The following is a 20,378-nucleotide window of genomic DNA, read 5'->3' on the forward strand; positions in this document are numbered from 1 at the left end:
CACACACACTTTTTTTATAAAGTGTCTGTAGATAAAAGCAATAGGAATGATTTATTTATTCTTGGGCTTGGCTGAGGGTAATTCCTTATCACGGTATCTCCCACAAACCTTTTGATTCGATTCTTCTTTTAGGCACTGTGCCTTAGTGCCACAGCTATGGGCCAGACAACTACTGGGCAGATTGTTAACCTTTTGTCGAATGACGTCAGCAAGTTCGATGAGGTAGGAAATTTCCATAACTTTTTTGTCTTCCTCTTAAGTGTTACAGTCACCGGCTGTCCATTTCCTGTTTTTGAAGCAGGTCACTCACAGGGTTTTTTTTTTTAATGGATTTAAACATGGCACTTGTTTGGTCAGGGAATTGTTTTGTGTAGTTCACTTTCCAGTTAAAACAGCCAAAGGCAGCACGAGTGATTTACTGTAAAGGGCTTGTGTTACTGGGTAACAGATTGGCCAGCGTTCAGAGTACCAGGCGAGGTCTCAAATAGGTCATCTTAACCTTTTGTGCATTTACAATCTGACTTTGGGTTATTGGAAAATTAAAATGATTAGTTAAACAGTTTTTGTGTGTTGTGGTTTCTGACATACAATATAACTCACCCATTAATCAATCCAGTGGCGTCTCCAGCAGAGTTATTATCATTATGTGATGGATAGTTACTGTATGTGAAGTGTTGGCTGTGCAGCTCAGTAAACGCATGACAATTTTAAACCATGTTCATTCTGTCTGAACAGTTATTCTGTGTATTTGTAGTAGGAATGTCATTGTTCTACATCAGTATTTGGAAGCGTTTCTCTTGCATTTACCAGCAGACATCAGAGGGGTTCCATGAAGAATTACAGGAAGTTCCGTTTTTGTTCAGACCAAGTTACCCGAAATTAGAACTTTGAAGTTTAAGCTACTTTTTTTTGTAGATTCTAAAAATAATCTCTGGGACTGTTTGTAATATGATATTACAAAAGCAGTACACCGTGTCCCAAGTACTACACTAAAATATTGTCTCATGAACTACAACATGATACGTCATGGTTTTGTGCCACTATGTAGGGGCTTATTAAATGAACGCTGATGATGGAATACAGATATTGATTTTATGTAAAAAAAAAATATAATCTAAATTTCTTTTATTTCTCAAAGAATCCTAAAAACGTATCACAGTTTCCACAAATATTACTTATAATATTTATCAATATATTAGGCAGCACAACTGATTTCAACATTGATAATAATAATAATAAATGTTTCTTGAGCAGCAAATCAGCATATTAGAATGATTTCTGAAGGATCATGTGACACCGAAGGCTGGAGCAATGATGCTGAAAATTCAGCTTTGCATAACAGGAATAAATTACATTTTTAAGTCTATTCAAATAGAAATTGTTATTTTAAATTGTAATAATATTTCACTATATTGCTGTTTCACTGTATTTTTGTTAAAATAATTGCAGCCTTGGTGAGCATTAAAGACATTTAAAAACATTTAAAAAAATTATCAACCCCAAACTTTTAAATGATTGTGTTTGTACATGTCAAAAAATGGTATTACTATAGTGCCACATCCCCCATGGTAATAACATGTTTTTTTTTTTGGTTCATTTTTTGGTTAGTGAAGTGGTATGATATAATTGTCTGTTGTTTTGTTCACATCTCTTTTCCCAGGTGACTATTTTTCTGCACTTCCTGTGGGTGGGGCCTCTGCAAGCCGCAGCTGTGATCGGTCTGCTTTGGCAAGAGATTGGAGTATCATGCCTTGCGGGCATGGCAGTTTTAATCTTTCTTATGCCACTTCAGACCATGTTTGGGAAGCTGTTTTCAAAGTACAGGTACAATCTCAGGATTACTCTGAAAAAAAAATGGATCAGGGAAAAACAATCATAAGAAGTTGAAAGGTTTAATCACAATCACAGGATGCTCTTCATGTCATGGCTAATAGTGTCAAGTAGGCTTCAGACACTTCAGAAAACATCTGTGAAAACACTTTTATCATCTCTTAAAAACCCCTTATATTTTTAATGAGTTGTGATATTTTCGATGAGCTTTGTTGTTCAAATGACAGTTTGTCTGGACTGATTTCCGTAATATAGAAATAATTAATAGCTCAAAAGAACAGTTCAAGTGCATGAATGAACTTTGCATGCTGAAGATGGTGTATTTTTCTGTTATGGTAGTTACTCTGTCCATAATGAGATGTTAATCATCTCCAAATAAGTAATTTACGAGAATTTATTGTGGTGATCAGTCTTACTGCAGTGTTAAAACACAATAAATCATAGTCACATGTTTCACCACATGCTCTTTCCTTCTGGGGTTATGCACTCTTTCTGAGGTTCAGAGCCAAACTAAATATGATTCATCAATTAGAAACTTTTGTCACACGATTAAAAAAATTGTGCTACTTTAAAGGAAAATTAATGTATATATAATTATTTTAAAATCAAATACTTGAGTCATGAAAGGTGAAATATTCCAGAATTTCTTTATTTTTGACTGTATAGTAATCTCCCTAAATAGAAATGGTAAAATCAGGACAATTTATTTTGCACTTTTCCTTAAACTTATAAATACCAAATTAATTCAGTTTTGTGTACAATTTGTTTTTCTTTTTTTCTCTAAAAACAAAGAAGATAACTCCCCTAGTCCTGCTGTAATTTCCATCACATCAAGCATTTATACAATGTTTTTTTCATAAAATGTTTTTTTTAAATGTTGATGTCTTAAAAGATCAAGATCAAAAATTAAGTTTGAAGATTTTAAGATTACGATCTGAGAGCTTTATTTGTCATATTATTGATTAGGTGTCATTGGCTAATGATTTAAAAAGCTTATCCAAATGTATTTATTTTTTATTTATAAGAAGAAAATGTTATTACCAACACATGTTATATACTTAATGGTTGATCAGGGCAATGTTAAAGGGGTCATATGATGCTGCTAAAAAGAACTTTATTTTGTGTATTTGGTGTAATGAAATGTGTTTATGCGGTTTAAGGTTAAAAAAACACATTATTTTCCTCATTCTGTACATTATTCATTCCTGTTTACTCGACAGTCATCTGTATACAGAGTAAATAGCAGAGCTTACACAACCCTCTGAGGTACACCAACATTTGTTTTTACTTCTGTTGACAGGACATTGTTCACGTTAACCCTTTGGGTTCTATTGGTGAGAAAAGAGAGGTACCATTTAATTAAGTATGGGTTCACGTCTAACTGTATTAGTTTAGACACAAGGGTGTTAACTTGAATAGTATCAAACGCAGATGAAAAGTCAAGAAATAATGCTCTAACATAAGAGTTGCATTTGTCTAGATGTTTAGTAACAATGTGCACTAAGGCAGCCACTGCATCCTCGGTACTGCTACCTTGTTTATATGCAAACTGACACTGATCAAGTTTCCCTTTGACATTATTAAACAAGTGTTTATGTAGTATTCTTTCTAAACTTTTGCCAATTACTGAAGTGAGGGCTATGGGTCTATAATCTTTACATTCCTTTGGACAGAGTGTTTTTGGTATCAGTTTTATGATTGAGGTTTTCCATATTGTCGGAACCATATGTAAGTCAATGGAAGCTTGAAAGATTGGTTGCCACACTGGAGCTAACTCACAAGCAAAGCTCTTAATGAAGTTCGGCGCACACCCATCCGGACCAACAGCTTTTCTAGTATTAACAGACCGAAATGTCTTCCTAACTTCCGCAACATCGATCACTATCTTTTGGGAGGAAGACGATACGATGTTAACTGGTTCATTGTTGCTTGTGGGTTCAAATCTTGTAAAAAATGTATTTAGTTAATTAGCAAAGCTGACTTCATTGTCTGTTACAATACATTTGTTTGGAGAGGATAAACCTGTCATCTTTTTCATGGTATCCCAAACTTTCTTACTGTTTTTGGTTTTAAAGGCTGCTTCTAAGCACTCTGAGCTTCTTTAGCTTTCCTCATTTTACTTTAATTCTTTTTCAGTCTCTTTCAGTTCTTTAGGATCTTTATTTCTAAATGCTACATTCCGTCTATTTATAATTTCCTTAATATCCTTGGTGACATAAGATTTATTGTTTGGATATACTTTAATATTCTTTGTGGGTATTACCAGTTGCACCACAAAAGTTAATATAGTCATTGATTACTTTAGTTCTTTCATCTAATGTTCCATCATGGAAAATTTCCCAGTTTGTACAATCAAAACAAGCTCTTAAGTTCTCTCTGCTTTCATCTTACCATACTCTGATTACTTTCTTTTCCAATTTTCCCCGTTTTAACTTTGTTTTGTATACTGGAATCATGTACATCACATTGTGATCAGAATTCAGGATTGGTGGTCTACATTTAGATACATAGGCATTCTTGACGTTCACAAAGCACTTGTCCAAAATATTATCTTTTCTTGGTCCTAGCTTAACATATTGTTCAAATCCTGGCAGCGCATATGCAAATCTTCCCACATAGTGATGTAGATATGTGGGGGCGTGTTAGAACGAGCCGTTTTAGGTAGGTGTGACTGACTCTTAACTTTTATAAAGAATATCTCTTTGGATTTGAGACTTTAGTTTTTGCAACTTTACAGATCTTCTTTATGCACCAAGAGCTTGTAACACTCCAAAGAGAAAGGAAAAATTGAAATCGCATCAACTGACCCCTTTAAGATGCTAATTCTTGGACATGTTTTAACAAACATGAAAGTTTGAAGAAGTAATTGTTTTGTTTTAGAATATAGCTCAGAAATGTTCTCTCTCTGTCTGTCTCTCTCACAGGAGTAAAACCGCAGCCTTCACTGACAATAGGATACGCACTATGAATGAGGTGGTGTCTGGAATACGTATAATTAAGATGTATGCCTGGGAGAAGCCATTCGCAGCACTGGTTAATGATGTACGAAGGTACAATGATATAGACTTATTTAGTCTGTTTACACTGCTGTAGCTCTGACATAGGTCAGCCGAATTCTTTACTGAAGCCGGCAAATTGCCAAAGGTTTTATAGCCATTACATATTTCTTTTGAGCTCAGTTCTTGAAGTGATTTTATTTTATCTGCAGTCAATCAAGGGAGTGATAGAAAATGCCTGTGCCATTAAACTGCATGTGTTATTATTTAGATAGCTATCTAGAAACAGTTTCAACAGTTTAATTAACTTGCTTCGCAAGAGTTTACCAAAGCTGCTGCTCTGCCATGAGTAGTTGTCTTAAAAGTGAACATTGACTGTTGAAGACGACTAAAGCATCCCTTGTGACAATGCTGAGAATGCACTTCAAGCACAATCCAATGCCTTAAACTCATGACTATAACCGGTTGTTCACGTATTTTTGTACTGTGGTTCAGGACTTGGGTGAATGTCAGCATGTCAAAAGTGTAAAGATTTTAATAATGTTTATCCATGAAATCTCAGCTTTATCCTTGCAATGCCACAATCTTATCTGTGGTTCTGCTTATAATCTGTCTTTTTCACTATAAAAAGACAGAATGAACTTTATTGTACAAACCGACCTTGGAAAGTACTATGCAAGGCCATCCATCTCTAAGACATAATACTCTTTTTGATTTTTGGTCATAAACAGCTAAAAACTCTTATTTGTTTGTTTCTTGTAGGAAGGAGATCTCAAAAATCATGAGCAGCTCTTACCTCCGAGGACTGAACATGGCCTCGTTCTTTACGGCGAATAAAATCATCCTGTTTGTGACGTTCACTGTGTATGTTCTGGTGGGCAACAAAATCTCTGCCAGCCGTGTGTTTGTGGCCATGTCGCTGTACAGCGCCGTCCGCCTCACCTTTACTCTGTTCTTCCCTGCTGCTATCGAGAAAGTGTCCGAGTCTGCCATCAGCATCCGGAGGATCAAGGTATGACCGCCATCATTAGGCCACATTTACACTATATATGACTATATCTGATTTTTTTAACACGCTGCTTAAGCTGCGTTTGCAACCCAAAGTAAACATACAGACCCAGAAATGCTTAGGCTGAAAAGGAAGTAAAAACGGCATGCTTTGCATTGGACTCAGATAAAATGATAATATAAGCATTTGCTCACTCAAAGTTTCAAAAGACAAAACTTCAGCATTGTTTTTTTATTGACATATGACTCGTATTGACAGGGGAATATCGGATCTGTCTGCTTAATTGGCAGATGCAAATGCACGTATGCGATTCATATTAGATTTATTTACACATAGGAATGAGGTCTAAACCAGTCTGAGAATCCATTCGCTTTTTTTTGCTTAAGACGTTTTGTGCCACATGGGAGGAAAAAATCAGAATTGGTTCACTTGAACTGTAATGTAAATGCCAATCTTTGTGAATTTACAGTGTTCCCATATCTTGGAAAACCTAAAATTGTGATTTCCAGGTCTGGGAGAGTCACGGAAATTGTTACAGTCTTGAGAAAAAAAACAGTGCATACTGCATGTAATAGTGTATCCCATAATGCAATGTGGTTAACATTTCTTCTATGACATATTGTTTGATCAGACTGCCAGTATATAAGGAATTTGTACATAAAATTGACTAAAAAATTCTAAATCATTTTAATTTCCAAGCTGATAACTGGACTTACATGCAACATGATAGCGACCGTGTTCCCGTTTTCTTTTCATAATGTGTATGTTTGCTATGAATATATATATATTTTATATATATAAATTTATAATTTATTTTTATTTATTTTTATTTTTTTATTAATTCCAAAATGTATCAATATGCAACAAATAAGGAAAAAGAAGACAGAAATTTGCATGTTAGAAATGAGCAAGTTGATGCTCACAAACTCAAATATAAATATAAAAGTATATTTGTTATATATGTCATACAGCATAAATGTACTAAATAAACTTTCGATATAAATAAATGAAATGAAAGATGATTTGCCAAGACTAACAGCTTCTAAATCTCTGGCTCGTCTGGTTGTGCTGAAGTGCTGCAGGTGTCATTTTCAGGGTTCATTTTAGATCTACTCCAAAGTTCCCACTGACACAGCTAATGTTGCGTAAGTCATGAACCTGCAGATTTTGTAATCATGGAGTGTCTGCTTAGAGAAAGGAGCCTTTATATACAAAGCAGATGATTAATTTTCCCATTTGACCTCACATTGAACCCACTTCTTCCACTTGTCGGACAGTCCTAATTTGTGTCAACCAAAGAAACTCCAAAATACTGCGACTACACTGTCAGTGTCATTACAGCAGTTTTTTTGTGTGATGGTCTTGTCTTCATGCATCATAAGTATCTGTGGTCTTTCTCTCACATGCAGAAGTTCCTCTTGCTCGACGAGCTTGTGAAATCCCACGTTCCACTTACTCAGGAGGATAAGAAAGAGGCGTCTGTGGAGATACAGGATCTCATATGCTACTGGGACAAGGTGAGTTCAGTGTGACCAGGCCCTTGAAAGTACACACACATTCCCCCGAGTTATGAGTTTGGAAATGCAGAACTACAAGCTGCTATAGTTCCCACTTAAGTTTTCTCAGTCATAGAGTGGTTTTTTTTTGGTTGGCTTCCTTGTGTATTTCACCTTTTTATTTTTATTTTTTATAATAGATGTATTAATTAGTATATGTTGTGTTAATTAGTATTGATACTTACAAGATCATGCTCAAATGAACAAATAGTTACCTCTGTGGTTCTGTACATGCACCCATCATGAAAATGGTTTGAAAAGTTTTTTGTTTTTTTTAGTTAAGTTAGTTCTTTCATGTTAAAATTAATATATTTTCTCCCCTCTCTACTTCACAGACTCTGGATGCGCCAACTTTACAAAATATGTCTTTTAATGTGAAGCCAGGTCAACTTCTGGTGGTTATTGGTCCTGTGGGGGCGGGAAAGGTCAGTCACAATAATTCCATTCTCTGATTTCAGTTTTCCCAGGTTTGCATTTTAAATAGAAGTGATCATGGCAGCCATGAGTGTTATTAGTTACTAATCTTCACCTCTCTCCCGCAGTCTTCTCTCCTCAGCACTGTTCTGGGGGAGCTCCCAGCAGAAAAGGGTGTGATAAAGGTCAAAGGTGAGCTGACATACGCCTCCCAGCAGCCTTGGGTTTTTCCAGGAACCATTCGGAGCAACATACTGTTCTGAAAGGAGCTGCAGCCCCAGCGATATGAGAGCGTCCTCAGAGCCTGTGCGCTCAAAAGGGTGAGACGTGTATTAGTTAATTCATCCATCTCACTCTTGCCTTTATAACCTGTTCCATCTACTTGTAAATTAAACTCTCAGTAAGATTATTTATTGTTTTCTTTTTGTAATTAGGGTTGTCAAATGAATTAATTACATGTGCTGATTACTTAATTTAAATAATAACAAATTAAGTACATAGTTTTACACTATTCTTTAGAGTAAAAACAGTAATATTGTTAAATATTATTACAGTCTAAAAGAACTGTTTTCTATTGTAATATATTTTAAAATGTAATTTATTCCTTGGATGCAAAGTTTTCAGCATTATTACTCCAGTCTTCGGTGTCACATGATCCTTCAGAAATCATTCTTATATGCTGATTTACTGCTCAAGAAATGTTTTTGCTTCCAAATCTCTTATCAGATGTACTGCTTAGTATTTTTGTGTGTAAACCATGATACATTTTTCAGGATTCTTTGATGAATATAAAGTTTAAAAAAAAACATCATTTATCAGAAAAATAAATCTTTTGTAATAATAAATGCATTTATTGTAACTTTTGATCAATTTAATACAGCCTTGCTAGTTTTAGTATTTGGTTGTTGCTTTAAAACTTTAACTTCACATCTTAATAAAACTTTAAATGCTATAAAACATTAACTGGACATCTTCACCACCGTGTAAAGCTCAAGTTGTTGTAAGCTGTAGTATACTAATACTGTAGTTCTTTCTGTTTTGTACAGGACATGGAGCTGCTTCCTGATGGGGATTTGACTGTGATCGGAGACAGAGGAGCAACCCTCAGTGGCGGACAGAGAGCTAGAGTCAACCTGGCTAGGTATCCCAACCTGTTAACCCTTGAAAAATCAACCATTTTTCACCTTTATTATACAAATTCGGCAATTTAATAAAACCCCATTTCTTACTTTAAAGGGGTCATATGATGCGATTTCAAGTTTTCCTTTCTCTTTGGAGTGTTACAGGCTGATTGTGCATAGATAAGATCCCTGAAGTTGCAAAGACTAAAGTCTCAAAACCAAAGAGATATACTTTATCAAAGTTAAGACTCTGCCACACCCCCTAAAACGGCTCGTTCTAACACGCCCCCACATATCTACCTCACTATGTGGGAATATTTGCATAATGCGCCCAAATGTTCACGCAAAGAAAGAAGGCGTGGTTTCAGTAACCGCAGTTAGTGTTGAAGCAGCCATGTCAGGGAGACGCTGTGTGTTTCTAGGCAAAAGCACTTTTCTTTAAAAAAGCATCATATGACCCCTTTGACTGATACATTGTTCTGAACAAAATAATATAAAAAATTATATAATGTATATAAAGCATAGTATGTGCTTTCAGAAGACTGCATCATGGACATGCTGACATTTTGTAATGTGAAAAATATATGAAATGGAAAAAAATAATTTCAAAATAGCAAACTAGCATATATTTGCTAATGGGAAGGAATATTTAAGAGCTGTTTTATTAGTTTTTTTGTACATATCTGTTACTGTCTGTGGGTTTTAGGGCTGTGTATCAGGATGCTGATATTTACCTGTTGGATGATCCATTGAGTGCAGTGGATGCAGAAGTGGGCAGACACCTGTTTGAACAGTAAGTTCATACTCTTCACTGATCCTGTTGTGTTTTACTGTTGATCTTCATGATGTTCTTTTCCAGCTTTTAGTTTTCAGGGACAGTCAAGCTCTGCAACAGGCATATACATACATATATACTTAAAAAATGTACAAATGCAATAAAAATATCGGTTCTCTGTATCGGCAAGTACCAAAAATAAAAGTATCGGTATCGGGCGAGTACTGGAAAAAGTGGTATCGGTGCATCCCTATATATATGGCTATATAGGGCTGTCAAAATTAATGCGTTAATAACGCATTAACGCAAATTCATTTTAACGGCACTAATTTTATTAATGCGCGATTAAGGCTGCGTGTATATTTTCTGTTTCAGGGTTTCCGCGGGTCTAGTTTAGTTCTATCATATTTAAGGCCATAAGTCTTAAATGGTGCAAGAAAGTCTTAATTATGATTTCAAGAGGTTTTCTTTGATGACAAAACCACCACTGGCTCTGCACCCATTTACCTAAATTTATTACTTCAGAGTTATGTAGAACCTTGTGTTCTGCAAGTGAACGGCATATTATTGTGCCATCTCAAAGAGGCACAAAATCACTTTCACGGACTTTTTCATTAACTGTTCCCTCCTCGTGGAATGACCTGCCCAAATCAATCCGAGCAGCTGAGTCCTTAAACATCTTCACGAAACGACTAAAAACACAAAGACAAGAATTGCGATATGGCTTAATGTGACGATTAAACTTCAAAAGGCGATGATTTCATTGAATAAATATGAGCGCTGCATGTTTCGAAGTCAGCTGCTGCTCTGCTTTGTTTACTGTCAGAGAAACCTCTTTATTTCTGCCATTCCGACAGCGCCATCTGCTGGCAGAGAATGAATTAGCATTTTCAATAAGCCTGTCTGCTTTCATGCAGCAAACGCGCAGTTGTAAATGTGAACTGGTAGATCGATAAGAAGATAATGCATTATAAAGATCTAAAAATTAAGCCAGTTCTTTATGTTCTAGTTGAGTATGGTTTCACTAATAATAAACATACATTTGCATAAAGCATCCATATTTGTCCATACCCATGTTGATTAGAGTATTAAAAACTTAAAAGGTATTAATTTAAGGTACATTTAGAACAGATAAAAATGTGTGTTTAAGTTGCGATTAATCACGAGTTAACTCATGACAATCATGCGATTAATCGCGATTAAATGTTTTAATCGATTGACAGCCCTAAAATATATATATATATTTATGTATTTATATATGCACATTAATATAGCAAGGACGCATTAAATTGATCAAAAGTAACAATAATGCAAAATCCAATCAAATAAATGCACACCTGTTTTTAACATTGATGATAATCAGAAATGTTTCTTGAGCATCAAATCAGCATATTAGAATGATTTGTGAAGGATCATGTGACACTGAAGACTGGAGTAATGATGCTGAAAATTCAGCTTTGCATCACAGGAAAAAACTGCATTTAAAATAGAAAGATGTTATTTTAAATTGTAATTATTTCACAGTATTAATGTTTTTACATGTTTTATTTTTTCATCTTTTCCAAATAAATGCAGCCCTGGTGAGCATAAGAGATTTTCAAAATCAGTCAAAAATCTTACTGACTCCAAACTTTTGAACCAAGAGCGTTGTTGTATTCACTGTTTCTTTGCCGTAAATGTTAAGAGCACTGATTGTCCTTGCAGGTGTATTTGTGGTATTCTGAAGGAAAAGCCTAGGATCTTGGTTACTCACCAGCTGCAGTACCTGAAGGCTGCAGATCAGATCCTGGTTTTGAAGGAGGTAAGCTGTAACAGCACAGACCAGTCAATCTGCATTCCACCTGTGAATAAATGAGCTAAAATTAACTCATGTTGTCTCTCTCAGGGACACATGGTGGCACGTGGCACATACTCCGAGCTGCAGCGATCGGGAGTGGATTTCACCTCTCTGCTGAAGAAGGACGAGGAAGAGGAAGGTGAAAAGGGAGAGGCTCCTCGCTCCCCCCGCAGCCGCACCCTCTCCCAGAACCCTGTCCGTTCTCACTCTACATCTGTTCTGTCTGTTAAAGATGAGTCCGATCAGCTGCCGGTAGGTCTGACTTGTCATTTATTTTTGGGTGAACTTTTCCTGTAACATTCGCATTTACAGCTCAGATGGGTCCATAGCTCCATCTATTGGATGTGTGGGATGTTACTTACTGTCTGATCATAAAAATAGACCGTTCCACCAGGTGAAAGAATCAAATTGTTTTTCCTCATGGGTAGGCGGAGCCTGTGCATACCATGGCCGAGGAGACGCGCACTGAGGGGACCATCGGCCTTCGCATGTACTGGAAATATTTCAGAGCTGGAGCCAACGTCATTATGCTGATTTTGTTTGTTCTCCTCAACTTGCTGGCACAGGTATAAGACACAGCAGTGTTATACACTGAAAGACCTCTCACTCGCGGTTACAGATTCATGCTAATGCTGTTTTCTGCTCCATAGGCTTTTTATATTCTTCATGACTGGTGGCTTTCATACTGGTGAGTGATCAATAATATTTCTAATATCTATGCTGCTAAGCTTTTGTTTTTAAGTACATTGAATTGCTGTAAATGCATTTTCAGTTTGATTTTTTTTAAATAAATGAATACAAGGATGCATTAAATTAATCAAAGGCAACAGTAAAGACATTTAAAATGTTATAAAAGATTTCTGTTTTAAAATCTTGATCTTTTGAACTTTCCATTCATAAATGAATCCAGAAAAATCTGTTATTTTAAAGTGGAATAATATTTCACAGTATTCCTGTATTTATTTTTGATCAAATAGATGCATCCTCGGTGAGCATTAGAGACTTTTTTCAAAAACCTAAATCTTAAAGTGTTAGTTCACCCATAAATGAAAATTAGGCTGCGTTTTACTCACCCCCGAGGCATCCTAGGTGTATATGACTTTCTTCTTTCAGACGAATCCAATTGGAGTTATATTAAAAATTGTCTTTGATCTTTCAAGCTGTTTAATGCCACTCAGCGGGTGTTGCATTGCTTCAGTCCAAAAGAAGTTAAATAAAAAGCACCCATGCATAAAAAAAGTGCCTCACACGGCTCCGGGGGGTGAACAAAAGCCTCCTGTAGCAAATCGATGCGTTTTTGTAAGAAAAATATCCATATTCAAAACGTAATAATCACTTGTATCTAGCTTGCGTCCACTGTTGTAAACAGAAGCAGTTCCGGGGGAATGACGTATGAGGTCAGCAGCCTAAAACGCAGCCTAATTTTCATTTTTGGGTGAACTAACCCTTTAATATATATGCTGTCGTTATATTATATGTAATGTTGATGTATTATTTAAAGTGTACTATATTCATTAAACTGTATATCGTTTTCTTTGAATATTGTTTCAATTTGAACAAATTTCAATGTTCTGGTGTTTACCAGCTATCGTAACGTCATTACATTGTGATTGACAGGGCCACAGAGCAGGAGAAGCTGGACTTTCATTCCTCGTACACCAATTCTTCCAACAGCACAAATGGCACTATCACGACTCAAGAGCTCAACCTGAATTTCTATCTTGGCATCTATGCAGGTATGCTCATGATCGAAGTCAGCCAAAGTACAAATGTAGACATGTTGCATGTGTTTCCCAATGGTAATGGTGATTTGTGTATCCTATGTTCATCAGGCTTAACAGGAGCCACCATCATCTTTGGCTTCATGCGCAGTCTGTTTATGTTTAACGCTCTGGTGAGCTCAGCAGAGACGTTACACAGCCGCATGTTCAACAGCATCCTGAGAACCCCGGTCCGCTTCTTTGACATCAACCCCATTGGTGAGTACAAAAACACCAAACAAAGACTTATTATATTCCTGTCTGTTTATCAAGTTAGGAAGTGACCAGCAGACGGCAGCACATCCTGTGAAATGTCCTTTGGGCAATTTATCTATCCTGTGCTGTTCTTGGAAGACCTCTGTTGATGTGCAGTTACTGCCAGAGGAAAGGAAAGTTCTTTTTGTCAACAAAGAAAATCCTCCATTGCATCGTTTTTTCATTCTGAAGCATCAGTGAGTGTTTGAACTTTTTGTACGAGTACCTCAGTTGTCCTCAGTGTGAAAAGATGGATCTCAAAATCATACAGTGATTGTTGGAAAGGGTTTAAATACGCAACAGATGCTGGAAAACCGAAGAATTTGTGAGACCTGAAGGATTTTTCTGAAGAACAGCGGGCAGTTTAACTGTTCAGGACAAACAAGGGACTCATGAACAACTATCACTAAAAACTATTAAAAAAAAAACAGCTGTGGATCATCCAGGTAACTTGTAAATGGGGTCATTTTTATAAATTCAACTATTATTTTCTCTTGTGGACTATATGTAAATATATTTTAAGTGAAGTATCTTATTCAGGTCAGTACTAAATAAAAAATAACATGCATTTTATATGATTATTTTGGTAAAATAATTAACATTTTGCAGATACTGCAAAGTGTATGTAAAATTTTGACCACAACTGTAATAAAAGTAAAAGCAGTAATATTATTAAAAAATGTATCTAATATTATAACAATTTTAAATAACTCTTATCTATTTGAAAATGTTTTAAAATTTAATTTATTCCTGTGTTGCAAAGCTGAATTTTTCAGTCTTCAGTGTCACATGATCCTTCATAAATCATTCTAATATGATGACTTGCTGCTCAAGAAATATTTCTTATTATTATCAATGTTGAAAACAGTTGTGCTGCTTAATATTTTTGTGGAAACAGTGACATTTATTTGAAATAGCATTCATTTGTAATCTTTAGTAATATTATAAATATCTTTACTGTCACTAATGATCAATTTAATGCATCCTTACTGAATAAAAGTATTAGTTTCTTCTTCTTTTTTTTTTTTTTAAGTACTGCTTTTGAGCGGTAGTGTATGACTTAAATTTAAAGTTAAAAGTAATGGCCAACACATTTCACCATCCCAAAAAAAGGTAAAGTTTTCATGTAGTCTTATCTGTGTTTTAAATTTTTTGGAAACTAAATTTATACAAAACATAGCTTGACTGTATTAAAATACAATAGGCTTAAAATCTCAATACTTAGATTAATTCTAATAAAAATAACTACACATGGTATTTGGAGTAGTCCTTATATGTGTTGTGTTATTACATGCTATCACCATGGCGCTATGCGGTAGGGTAAAAAAGAAGAAAAAAAGCAATATACACTAACAAAAACATTATGTTTTTGTTAGCGTATATTTCTTTTTTTTTCTTTTGTAAGGTTTGGTTACCATGTTCAAAAACGCTAAAAGTATCATGGTACATGTTCAAACAAAACATGTTATTTCCATTGTACATTTTGCTTCTTATTTGTCAGTGTGTTTCCCCTTTGTAAGGATTGCAGTTATTAAACATCATTGAACATTTATGTCCACTGTCCAAATACTTCCTTAATTTAGTTCTTATGGGTAACTATTGTTACTGACTTTGGTTGTTTTAAAATGATTTCTAGACTTCCTCAGTGGAGGAGCACATAGAAAAGGAAAGTGGACTGGTGTGCTTTCAATGATGTTTGCTCTAGATTTGAGTGTTTACTCTCGAGTGTTGAGTAAACGGCAGTGTTTGAGGTCTTTGCTCATGCAGGGATGTATATTAGCTGTGTTGAGTGTGAAGTGTTTGGATTGAAGTCCAGGTGTGTGTGAAGTCAAACCTTCAGCTCTTACTGACTGTTTTGCCTTCCCTGTTCCTCTTGTGTTTATTTCTGGAAAATTATGCTCTAGATTGATGCCATGGAGCATGAATCTGAGCTGTAGCCTTTTAGAATGTTTTTTTTTTATTGCACCTTATTTGCAGTAACATTTGACCTATATAAGTAATTTAAGTCTATTTATTTATTTATTTTGGTGGTAACTTCAAATGATATCTCCAAATAATCATAATAATTTAATAATCATATTTATATAAATATATATAAAATAAAAAATATGAATTATCCCAAGTTTTATTATATAATTAATGAAAAGAAAATGTATTATATTATGTTATATTATTATAGTGATAATGGTGGTCAGCATTTGAATGTGCAGGACAGAGTTGGCTGATATTGCCAGTATAATGCAGTTTCTTCTCACCTTCTAAAGAGCAAACAGCAGCACACCTGGGTTCTGTGTCATTGAGAGTTGCTTATCGGGGTGTTACTATTGATAACATGAGCAAAAGAGCATTTACAAGTCTCAAAAGTCTAATAGATCATTTTATGGCTGCCGGAGAGTCACTGTTATCAGCAATGCACCCACAAGGCACAATTACAGCTGGAGGCACTCGTAGAAATCACATCACTTTGTGGAAACTTTTATGGCTGGCATAAGCGTGTGATGTGGATTAGTTGACACAACTACCGTATCCTGTGTCTCTGCACTCTAGCCTTTTTCATTGGTAATCTATGGTCTCTGGTAATAAAGAATGGTTAACGCTAGTGGGTGTTTGTTGTCTGCCAGTTCTTTGGGACTTGTAATCTAAGCATGATTGGCCATAAACATTTCTGACAAATGACAAACCGATATCCAGCATGGTGCCGTTGTTGATTGAGTTCTCCTTTGTTTGCATTATTTTTGTTTAATCTGCCATTTATTATCCTTCCAGTCACTCAAATCAGGGGTTAAAGGCCTTTATGGCCAGAATTTATCATAGCCAGTTGGATAAGTAAATGGCAATATGGGATTGTTATTGTTAAAATAATTCAACAGAAAAGTTTGCAAGGCACGTCACTGACAGCATTTCAGCTTGTTTTATAATTAGTGATGCTTTCGTCACTGTTACTGATAAGAGTGTCCAAGATAAAGAAAAGGAGAGATATTAAAACAAATCTGGTGTCTTGTTAAAATGTTAAAATCTTTCGATTTGTTTGTTTTATATGGTTTTTAAAAAACTCATACAATTTTCAAGAAAAGTAGAAATTTTACTCTATATTTGATGGTTATGCCACATTTTTTAAAGTATTAACAGATTTTTCTGAATAAGTTAGTGTAATCATCATTTTTAATAAAAATGTTTTTAAATTGATTTTTGAAGGTTGAAATGTTCAGAAATTTTTTTTGTTTTCTTTACAGAAAACTTGAATTATTAGTTCATGAAATATCATTCATTTTTATTACTTTTTTTTTAAATATCATAAGTGATTAAAAAGGTCAGTTTATTTTTCAGAGACTTTTCATTATTTTTTATTTAGTTGTAATTAACTTATTTTATTTATTTATTTATTGCATTTTACGAAGGCTTTTTAAATATCAATTAACAGTGATGCAGTTTTTCGTCATTTTCTTGTTTCTTGTTTTCGGTCTTGTTAAATCTAGTTAAATGGTTTGGTATTGTGCAATGATCTGAAAGCTGATTGTTCTCTGAATGGCTTTTCCCTTGTCATTTCAGGAAGAATCCTCAACCGGTTCTCCAAAGACATCGGCCACCTTGATTCCTTACTTCCGTGGACATTTGTGGATTTTATCCAGGTACGTTTTGCGGCGCAGTGTCTGTTAAACACCACATAATATGCACATGCTGACGTGGCTGTATTAGAACACCCATCACTTGTGGCCATATGCATTGTTCGCTCTGGTAAACCAAGTGTTGTAGACCAGCAACATATTGTGGCTTTTTCCCTGGCAAATGACAATGTGGTCAGTACGTGGGTGACAGGCGTCACTTTATGTGCTCAGAGCACTATTGTCTGAAACTTGACAGACTGAGTTGGAAGTACAATAGTCTTTCATTTAAGGAGCTTTTCATTGTGCAGGGCAGCAGAATCCTCCTTGTTCTCTCTTAGGATGAGAAAACTCTGCAGTCACTTAGCCTTTCCCACAGTCCTCTCTCTCACTATTGGTTCCCTTTAGTGTGACCGCAAAGTCAGCATGCATTGTTGAATAGTTCCTAAAGAATGGCATTCTACTATTCTGCTTGTACTATTTATCAATATTGGTGCATTCAAGATGGAATGATCAGACTTACAAGAACGCCACTATATAATTTAAGGAATCATGGAGGAAGTTATTATCATTTGCTCTTCGTTTTCTCACACTAGTGCCAAAAAACGTCTTGTTAATGTGTTTAGTGAAAGTTGAGATGTAGGAAACATTGCCCAACACATGTCATGTCACATTGTGATTACAGGTTCTGAACCTGTAAATGGGCGATTCCCAGAAGTATTGCAGAAAATATATATTGTGTGCAGGATTATGACTAACTACATTTGCCAAATGTGCGGTTTACGCCAGAAGTTCTCAAACTTTTTAACATGATTCAGGTGAATATATTGCCTCTTGGTCACCTGATGTAATGTCAACATTTTACAATTTTAATTTATAGACATTCCTAGTTTTTGTACATTTTACATTTCAAGATTCCGGAAGTTTTAGGAGCTGAACGTTCCTCAAAGTTCCCACTCTTTTTAACTAATGAGTTTGTAATACTGTGTTCATGATTTACTGCATGAGGATTAAAGATAAGGTTTTTTTGTAAATATGTTTTACTCGCAATTTCTAGCGATAAAATATTTTAGCGCTTTAAATCACTAGAATGTGTAAATGTGTATATTCATTCTCATGGATTTTTAAGATCCTTTCCACGTATAGAAATCACACTTTTAAAATTAGGCTACTTCATACAGTATATCCAGGTTTTTCAAGACTGTGGGAGGGGGAAAAAGAAATGTTAAAACGGTAGAATAAGAAATATCTTGATTTTTAGTTGGCCCCGGCCTCTGGAGTCAAAACCACTGGAATACATGGAGTATATACTGTATCCCATAATGTAATGCGCTAAACTCGATCTTCCATTTCTAGTGTGATGATTGAATTGTAAGTAATATCTATCATTTTTAACATTGTTTGGATTACCAAACAGGTATTTTAACAAAAAAATTATTCATTTGCAAATTAACCATTTGATTTCCAAGGTGATGCCACTATGAATTAAAAATGTAACACGTGTACATTTTCTGATAGTATTGTAATGTAGTAGGCATGCACTATATAGTGAACAGCATGCTGGAATTTGTTCTGAACGTGACCACGCTGATGAAGCGACCAAAGCGGTTTCTTGAAAAGTAGTTTAAGAAGGGAGATTCACTATGACGTTATTGAGGTTCTTCTAAATGTCGAGTCCCAAACTCACAAGCACAGCAATGTCAGTTTTGTCAGTTTCTGTGCCACCGTAGTCTGTGGTCATTCCAACACTAACCTTAAGTTATTAACACGGTTACGGATAAGAGCAGGGGATTATGGGTAATTGAAATGAGATCTCACTCAGAAAGTGTGGAGTCATGCTGTCATGGCAGTCTGACGTTTTTTCTTCCGTGTTCTCTGAGAAATGTTTGTGGTCAAACGGAGCAACCAAAACCACAAAGTGCTTTAATGACCCAGCAGTCAACCGTTGTGATGCAGTGTTTCTACTTGTTTGTTTATTTAATAGATGTATTTATTTTTAACTTTAAATGAATTCCATGTATTTATTTAAATTTAGATTATGTATATCTCTCCCTCTTTTGTGCTTTCATTCACTACAGGTGTTTCTGCAAATCATTGGAGTCATTGCTGTGGCGTCTTCTGTCATCCCTTGGATTCTGATTCCTGTTCTTCCTCTGTTGATCAGCTTCCTGTTTCTACGCCGCTACTTCCTGCGGACATCACGAGACGTCAAGCGGATTGAATCCACTTGTGAGTGTCTTCAGTTTTCTCCTGTCAAATCTGAGAATAATATTAATGTTTCTTTAGAGCATCTTTGCTGTGTGTCCTGTATGTTTAGTGAATCTGGTCTTGATGGCTGTGTGTATTTTGCGGTCTTCCAGCTCGAAGTCCTGTATTCTCCCATCTGTCATCCTCACTGCAAGGCCTCTGCACCATTCGTGCCTTTAAAGCTGAGGAAAGGTTTCAGCAAACGTTTGATGCTCATCAAGATCTGCACTCGGGTCGGTAAAGGAATGGGCCACTTACAGGACTCAGATTAGCTGTTGACTTTAATAATGTGTTGTTTAAAATGTCATGTGTACTCCGGCAGAGGCCTGGTTCCTGTTCTTGACCACTTCACGCTGGTTTGCAGTGCGTTTGGATGGAATGTGTTCGGTGTTTGTGACCATCACAGCTTTCGGATGTCTTCTTCTTAAAGACAGTGAGATATCCATAGCATGCACACTACTAACCAGAACACAGTGCTTAAGGGGTTTTTACAGTGATAGTGCACTGAATGCTAAGTACTGGGACAAACCAGGCTGCACTTGGAGGAGAAATATTATGCATGCATTTTATACATTTCAGAAATATCTGTGAAAATTAACCACTGTCATTGAAAAATACATATTTATATGTTATGAATATATTCATATATATATATATATATATATACAGTGTATATATATTAGGCTTCCGCGATAGACTAAATAGTGCTGACGGTGATACCGTTGTTAAGCCGCAACACCGGTTACGTCACTTGCCCACCGGGTCACCGACCCCCACCGTCGTTTTGATTTTTGATAGAAATAAAAATCTTTTAGTACAGTAAAAGAACAGACACTATAATTAAAAACTGAACGCGGCTGCTCAATGCAGCGTGCCGAACGACAGTCGCATCACAGATCAGACTTAATTTCTCCAGTGAGGAGAGTGAGTCGAGCTGACTGACAAGAAGAGTGAGGTGAGACAGACAAGACGATCG

At 35.7% G+C, this 20,378-nt stretch overlaps 1 protein-coding gene across 1 annotated transcript in view; it reads left to right on the plus strand.

Moving 5' to 3' along the window:
• abcc4 (ATP binding cassette subfamily C member 4 (PEL blood group)) overlaps positions 1-20,378 on the plus strand; it is a 34,532-nt gene that overhangs the window by 6,666 nt on the left and 7,488 nt on the right. Inside the window, 19 exon segments of the mRNA XM_016449079.1 lie at positions 133-222; positions 1,661-1,824; positions 4,755-4,880; positions 5,589-5,838; positions 7,245-7,352; positions 7,727-7,816; positions 7,934-8,125; positions 8,852-8,946; positions 9,633-9,719; positions 11,406-11,502; positions 11,587-11,790; positions 11,967-12,104; positions 12,189-12,226; positions 13,156-13,274; positions 13,371-13,517; positions 17,103-17,182; positions 19,234-19,384; positions 19,516-19,635; positions 19,725-19,835. Coding sequence (XP_016304565.1) covers positions 133-222; positions 1,661-1,824; positions 4,755-4,880; positions 5,589-5,838; positions 7,245-7,352; positions 7,727-7,816; positions 7,934-8,125; positions 8,852-8,946; positions 9,633-9,719; positions 11,406-11,502; positions 11,587-11,790; positions 11,967-12,104; positions 12,189-12,226; positions 13,156-13,274; positions 13,371-13,517; positions 17,103-17,182; positions 19,234-19,384; positions 19,516-19,635; positions 19,725-19,835 — 2,407 coding nt within the window.

The sequence above is a fragment of the Sinocyclocheilus anshuiensis genome, unplaced genomic scaffold (genome assembly GCF_001515605.1).
Source record: "Sinocyclocheilus anshuiensis isolate Anshui unplaced genomic scaffold, SAMN03320099.WGS_v1.1 scaffold55, whole genome shotgun sequence".
NCBI classification, from domain to species: Eukaryota; Metazoa; Chordata; class Actinopteri; order Cypriniformes; family Cyprinidae; genus Sinocyclocheilus; species Sinocyclocheilus anshuiensis.